Source organism: Halictus rubicundus, unplaced genomic scaffold, assembly GCF_050948215.1.
Source record: "Halictus rubicundus isolate RS-2024b unplaced genomic scaffold, iyHalRubi1_principal scaffold0538, whole genome shotgun sequence".
In the NCBI taxonomy this organism is placed as follows: domain Eukaryota; kingdom Metazoa; phylum Arthropoda; class Insecta; order Hymenoptera; family Halictidae; genus Halictus; species Halictus rubicundus.
The window spans coordinates 14,816-22,555 of record NW_027489079.1 but is presented as its reverse complement, the minus strand read 5'-3'; the positions used below and the strand labels follow the sequence as shown (position 1 = coordinate 22,555).

General features: G+C 48.3%; 1 protein-coding gene across 1 annotated transcript; it reads left to right on the top strand.

Moving 5' to 3' along the window:
* Positions 1-2,574: 2,574 nt before the first annotated feature.
* On the top strand, positions 2,575-7,485 carry LOC143364423 (uncharacterized; the record flags this gene model as incomplete). The annotated part of the gene is made up of 4 exons (XM_076804789.1): positions 2,575-2,995; positions 3,086-3,733; positions 4,061-6,538; positions 7,043-7,485. Coding segments are annotated over exons 1-4 (3,990 nt in total), but the record flags the coding sequence as incomplete, so codon positions are not given.
* Between the last annotated feature and the right edge of the window lie 255 nt (positions 7,486-7,740).

Here is a 7,740-nt window from a genome sequence, read left to right as displayed (position 1 = left end):
AGGATAGGATAGAGGATAGGATAGGATTGAGGATAGGATAGGATAGAGGATAGGATCGGATAGAGGATAGGATAGGGGATTGGATAGGATAGAGAATAGGATAGGATAGAGGATAGGATAGGATAGAGCAGACGATAGAGGATAGGATACTATTCAGGGTACGATATTATAGAGGATAGGATAGGATAGAGGTTAGGATAGGATAGAGGATAGTATAGGATAGAGGATAGGATAGGATAGAGGATAGGATGGGATGGAGAATAGGATAGGATAGAGGATAGGATACGATAGAGGATAGGATAGAGTATAGGATAGGATAGAGGATAGGATAGGATACAGGATAGGATAGGATAGAGGGTAGGATAGGGGATTGGATGGGTTAGAGGATAGGATAGGATAGAGGATAGGATCGGATAGAGGATAGGATAGGGGATTGGATACGATAGAGGATATGATAGGATAGAGGATAGGATATGCTAGAGGATAGGATATGCTAGAGGATAGGATAGGATAGAGGATAGGATAGGATAGAGGGTAGGATAGGATAGAGGATAGGATAGGATAGAGGATAGGATAGGATAGAGTATAGGATAGGATACACAATATTATAGGATATAGGATAGGATAGGATAGATGATAGGATACGTTAGATGATGGGATAGGATAGAGGATACGATAGGATAGAGGATAGGATACGATAGAGGATTGGATAGGATACAGGATAGCATTCAGTATACGATAGGTAGAGGATATTATAGGATAGACGATTGGATAGGATAGAGGATAGGATAGGATTGAGGATAGTATATTATAGAGGATAGGATAGGACAAACGGTAGGATAGGATAGAGGATAGGATAGGCTAGAGGATAGGATAGGATAGGATAGTATAGAGGATAGGATATGATAGAGGATAGGATAGGATGGACGATAGGATAGAGGATAGGATACTATGGAGGATAGGATAGGATAGAAGATTGGATTGGATAGAGGATAGGATAGGATAGAGGATAGGATAGGATAGAGGATGGGATAGGATGGAGGATATGATATGATAGAGAATAGGATAGGATATATGATATTATCGGACAGAGGATAGGGTAGGATAGAGGATACGATATTATAGAGGATAGGATAGGATAGAGGATAGCATAGGGGATGGGATAGGATAGATGATACGATAGGATAGAGGATAAGATAGGATAGAGGATATGATAGGATAGAGGATTAGATAGGATACAGGATTGCATTCAGAATAGGATAGGATAGAGGATAGGATAGAGGATAGGATAGAGGATTGGATAGGATTGAGGATATTATAGAATAGAGGAATGGATAGGATAGAGGATTGGATAGAATAGAGGATATTTTGGGATAGAGGATTGGATAGGACAGAGGATAGGATAGGACAGAGGATAGGATAGGATAGAGGATGGGAAAGGATAGAGGATAGGATGGTATAGAGGATGGGATAGTATAGAGGATACAATAGGATATAGGATAGGATAGGATAGAGGATAGGATAGGATAGAGGACAGGATAGGAAAGGGGATAGGATAGCATAGAAAAGAGGATACGACAGAAGGTAGGATCGGATAGAGGATATTATAGGATAGTGGATAGGATAGGATAGAGGATACAATAGGATAGAGGATAGGATAGGATAGAGGATAGGATAGGAAAGAGGATAGAATAGATTATAGGATACTCAGAAGGATAGGATAGGATAGAGGATTAGATTGGATAGAGGATAGGATAGGATAGAGGATAGGATAGGATAGAGGATGGGATAGGATGGAGGATATGATAGGACAGAGGATAGGATAGGGGATTGGATAGGATAGAGGATAGGATAGGATAGAGGATATTATAGGATAGAGGATAGGATAGGATAGAGGATAGGATACGTTAGAGGACAGGATAGGATAGAGGATAGGACACGATAGAAAATAGGATACGACAGAGGATAGGATAGGATAGAGGATTGGATAGGATAGAGGATAGGATAGGATAGAGGATAGGATAGTGTTCAGGACTCCAACGTTCAAAATTGCCGGTAATCGGGTGCGAGTTTACATATCGATCACGCGCTTCGATCGATAGCGCCGCGTTACGATTACAAACGTTCCTGCCGTTGTCCTTCGTCTTCTTGATCCAGACAGCGAACGATCAACACGTATATTATCTCCGCGCCTATCGCATTCTTGTAACCGTCTCGCGCAAAACCTTTCGGATTCGACGCTTATCGCTACCGTGCCTATCGCGGGATTATCGTCTCCGTAGTGAACGTCTGGTATCGTGAAATAAAAAAGGGTTCTTTTTCGTGACCGAACAAGTGGTAATTCTTTAAATCCCGTATACCGCTGTATATCCTTGACAGGATAGTTCCACTATCCAAATCAACCTCGCTGCACGAGAAAACATTGGTCCTTCGAGCCGGATTGCAGTGAGTTTCGGTGAAGAAACATTTGTGAGGTTAAAAAGATCTTGTTCGGCAATTTGACGACGGTTGAGTGATCCGTTGGACATTCAAAGTTGAAGGACAAAAGGACTAGTCGGTCTGTAACAGTTCACAATGGGTGACCTCAAGACGCTTCTTCAACACCAAATCGATGCCGCTCGTATTGTCGAACGTACCCTTGACAATTTCAAGAAGATCGGCAAAGCAAAATTAACGGTAGCAACCGTTAAGAATCGAATCGCAAGACTTAGCGAATCTTTTGCCGAGTGCCAACGTCTGCATAAGCAGCTCTCTGCCGTTGCCACGGACGCGGAGCGTTCCACCGTGGGTTACTTCACCCAGGATCGATTCATGGCCGTGCACGAGATTTACATGGAAACATCGGACTACATGGCGGAAACTCTTTCTCGTCTCGCAGCTGCCGACTCATCTGGTACTGACTCGACGCCGTCGCCAGCAGGACCTGTCTCGCAACCTGATGACGACAAGAGTCGAATGCTAATGCTCAATCTGCCGACATTCTCTGGAGCCTTCAGTGAGTGGGAAACCTTCCGCGATCGCTTTACAGCGATGGTCATCTCTCGTAAAGGTCTGTCAAACGTATCTCGTTTCGAATATTTGTTAGCGTGTTTGCAAGGCGCGGCAAGTGATCTCGTCGAGAACATCGCGATAACCGATGCGGGCTTCGCGATCGCGTGGGACCTCCTGGTAGAGTGTTTTGAAAACAAGCGGCTGTTAGTGACAACGCATTTAGAAACTCTGTACGACCTTCCACAAGTTCATTCCGAGTCTGCCGATCAGCTGCGAAGCCTTCGCGACAAAGCCAACAAGGCGATAAAAGCCCTGCAGAATCTCGATCGTCCCGTCGAACATTGGGGCGACTTACTCGTTTTCTTCGTAACAACGAAATTAGATTCCGAGTCGCGGAAGGCTTGGGAGTTGAAACTCGGCGATAACACAGATTGTCCGACATTTGAAACGCTTAATACATTTCTAAAATCGCGAATACGCGCGCTACAAACAATTAAGCCGTCCCCGTCGGGAGCGGCCTCTCGGATCGCGGACTCGGCAGCAACCAAATCGAGTCGTGTTCGTGCGACTTCGTTACACGGTGCTGCTGCCGTCAAGAGCCCGTGCGAGTTATGCAAAGCGAATCACATACTCGGACAATGCGCGTTATTTAAAAGTAAATCTGTCGAACAACGGGTCGAGTTCGCGAAAGGGACCAACCGGTGCATGAACTGTTTGAGTCCGTACCATTCGACGAAAAAATGTACGAGTTCATATAACTGTTCCATTTGTAAAAGGCGTCATCACACCTTGTTACATCTCAACAACGCGACTGCGTCATCAACCGGTACCGCGTCATCGAATAACTCTACGTTAACGACCGAGAATGTCACATCGCTGCTCACGTCTTGTTCTGTTCCGCGCGTGACTGCCACACAGCAAGTCTTGCTCGCGACTGCATGGGTCGAACTGCGGTCACCGTCTGGCCGTTCAGAGAAAATTCGCGCGTTACTCGATCAAGGCTCGGTCATTTCTATAATTGCCGAGAATTTAACACAACGACTCCGACTACCGCGTTCGCGTGTTTCAGTCAGCATTACCGGAATCGGCAATAACGCGGTTGCTTGTCGCTCATCGACAACATTTACCGTAGCATCGTGTAAAACGGACTCCGTATACTCCATGAGCGCTTACGTACTACGTTCATTGTCGAACTATCTGCCACATCAAGTGTCGACAGGCGTCAGGCTCTCTCATATTCGCGATCTGGAATTGGCGGACGACAATCCCTTTGACTCGGCTCCAATCGAACTAATTATCGGTGCGGATCAGTACGGGTTGCTTCTTTTAGAAGGTTTGCGAAAGGGCCCGGTGAACGAGCCGACGGCTCAAAACACCACGTTAGGCTGGATCCTTTCCGGTCCCGTTCCATCTTTCGCATCCAATGCTCCTACTTCCGTTGCCAGCTTCCACTGCAACGTTTCGGGGAATCTCGATGCCGAACTTCGACGATTTTGGGAAGTCGAGGAGTTACCGTTCGTCACGCGTCTTTCTCCTGCTGAACAAAAGTGCGAGGAACATTTTCAACGCACGCATACTCGGGCTCCAAATGGACAGTATATCGTTCGCTTGCCTTTTATCGAAGGACCTCCCATCGATATTGGCCCTTCACTCTCCGCGGCGAACACCATGTTCCTAAGACAGGAAAATCGGTTGCAACGAAACGCGGAGCATTCAGCAGAATACGCTCAGTTCCTACGTGAGTACGAGGCCCTCGGTCATATGGCCGAAGTCACCGACACGCAAACGGTTCCGTCACTTCAAACCGTGTACATACCGCATCACGCGGTTATTCGGGAACACAGCGCTACAACACGGCTTCGTGTCGTTTTCAACGCATCCTCGAAAACGGGAAACGGGACATCACTCAACGACCACTTATTGATCGGTCCCAAATTACAAACGGACTTAGCCGCTGTAATTCTTCGATGGCGCCGCTATCGATACGTCTTTATCGCCGACATTGCTAAAATGTACCGGCAGATCTTGGTCGACCACAAGGACGTTGACTATCAACGGATTTTGTGGCGATCTTCTCCCTCAGAACCATTGCGGCATTATCGGCTCTTGACCGTTACGTACGGTACCGGTCCAGCTCCTTATCTTGCTTTACGGGTCCTCCAACAACTCGCTAAGGACGAAGGGTCGAAATATCCTCTCGCGCAGCTGGTTCTTCGCGACCAAATCTATGTGGACGACTGCGTCTTCGGCGCGGACGATCCACGGCTAGCACGTAAAACACGTGACCACGTAACTGCCCTGTTGCAAGAGGGTGGCTTTAAATTGCGCAAATGGGCTAGTAATTGCCCTGCATTAATTGCCGATATCGATCCCTCAGATCATGGTCTTGCTGCCAGCAAACCATTGTTACCAGATGACAATTTAAAGGTCCTTGGTATCAACTGGAATCCCGGGAACGACTCATTTCGTTTCGACATCGGAATTCAAAACGTCATTCCGGCAACAAAACGGGAAATTCTTTCGACAATCGCTCGATTCTACGACCCGCTGGGATGGGCCGCTCCCGTTGTTATCGTGGCCAAAATTCTGATGCAACGCCTCTGGTTGCAGAAGTGTGATTGGGATGAGACCATCCCGACCGAGTTCCGCGAAACGTGGACCACGTATTGCACGCAACTTCCCCTGCTCCGATCTATCGTTCTCCCTCGGTGGACAGGACACGGGTTAAACGTTTTAAAAACAGAACTGCATGGCTTCGCCGATGCCTCGCAAAACGCCTATGCCGCAGTTGTTTACTCTCGCGTTACAACTAACAACGGTGAGATTCTAGTCTCTCTTCTCGCTGCAAAGTCTAAAGTGGCTCCGCTCAAATCCTTCACCATTCCGCGCCTTGAGCTATGCGGAGTTGTACTCCTTTCTCGTCTAATGTCGTTCATAAGAACTTCGTTCGAGGACTCTGCGTGCGAGATGCACGGCTGGACCGATTCCACGATTACTCTCGCATGGATAAGTCAACCCGCGTCTCGTTGGAAAACGTTTGTCGCGAATCGAGTCGCGAACATTCAGGAACTAGTACCAAAATGTCAGTGGCACCATGTTATATCGGAAGACAATCCTGCCGACTGCGCCTCTCGCGGAATCCACGTCCCTCAGTTTGTGAACCATAGCCTATGGTGGCACGGCCCGAGGTGGCTCAAATCGCCATCTACCTCGTGGCCTTGCGAGACCACTCCGCTCAAGGCAACGACGGAGGAACGGATACCGGTCGCTCTTCACGCAGTCACTGTACCAGAACCGTGGGATCTAGCTACACGATTCTCGAGTTGGCCCAAGCTTCTCCGCGTGACTGCGTATATTTTGCGCTTTATCAAAAGACTACAGTCATACCGTAACCTGTCCGAATCGTCAACCTCGGCCACGGAAGGTCACTCGGAAAATTGTCCAAATCCAAGCGCGCTGCTTCCGATAGAAATTCGACAAGCGCGCACGTATTGGCTGAAACATATTCAACAAACGGTACTTCCGGTTGAATTTCAGCGGTTATACGGTAAGCATCCGCTCCCGCGACAAAGTCCAGTGCTCTCTTTAAACCCGTATCTCGATTCGGAGGGACTGATTCGCGTTGGCGGGCGCCTTCAAAATTCGGCATTACCCGAGGAAACCAAACATCCGATTATCCTTGCCTCGCATCCTCTCGTTTCGCTGCTCATCAGCCATCTGCACCGTAGTTTGCTACACGCAGGCCCTCAACTAACGCTAGCGAAGTTGCGACAAGAATTCTGGCTCCTACGGGCACGTCCTACTGTTCGCCAAGTTTTATACAAGTGCGTGATCTGCGCGCGACAGCGTGCGACAATTCCGTTCGAATTGATGGGAGAGCTTCCGGCGGTACGCGTTACCCGCTCAGAAAGAGCATTCTTACACTGTGGCGTGGACTACGCGGGCCCCATCGCAGTCCGAACGACTCCCGGTCGCGGACATAAATCGACAAAGGCGTATATCGCACTTTTTATATGTATGGCGACGCGTGCGGTACACCTCGAATTCGTAGGATCCTATACAACGGATGCGTTCCTAGCGTGCTACGATCGGTTCATCTCGCGTCGCGGTTTACCGGTCGCCATGTATAGCGATAATGGAACCACGTTCCAGGGTGCCGACAAAGAACTGACCACGGCCTTTCGATCCGCCACGCGCGACCCGAATCTCCTTAACAAACTCGCGAGCGATCAGGTAGCATGGCACTTCATTCCTCCCTCCGCTCCGCATTTCGGCGGACTGTGGGAAGCCGGATTTCGAAGCATGAAACACCATTTTAAACGAGTCATCGGTTCGCACACTCTGACGTTCGAAGAGATGACTACCGTATTATGTCAGATCGAAGCTTGCATGAACTCCCGTCCGATTGCTCCGAGGTCGGAAAATATCGACGATTATACAGCGCTGACCCCGGGTCACTTTCTTATCGGCACGGCGATCACCACTGTTCCTACCGTAACTCTGCTCGATGTAAACGATTCGCGCTTGACTCGTTGGCAGCTCTTAAAGAAACTGTACGAAAGTGTTTGGAAAGCGTGGTCGAATGACTATATTCACTCGTTGCAACAACGCACGAAATGGCGCACCGCGAGTCACCTCGCAAAGGTTGGTCGTATCGTCCTTCTCCGAAACGCCCTTGCACCTCCGTGTAAGTGGGAACTTGCGCGGATAATCAAATGTCATCCCGGAGAGGATAACATTATTCGCGTC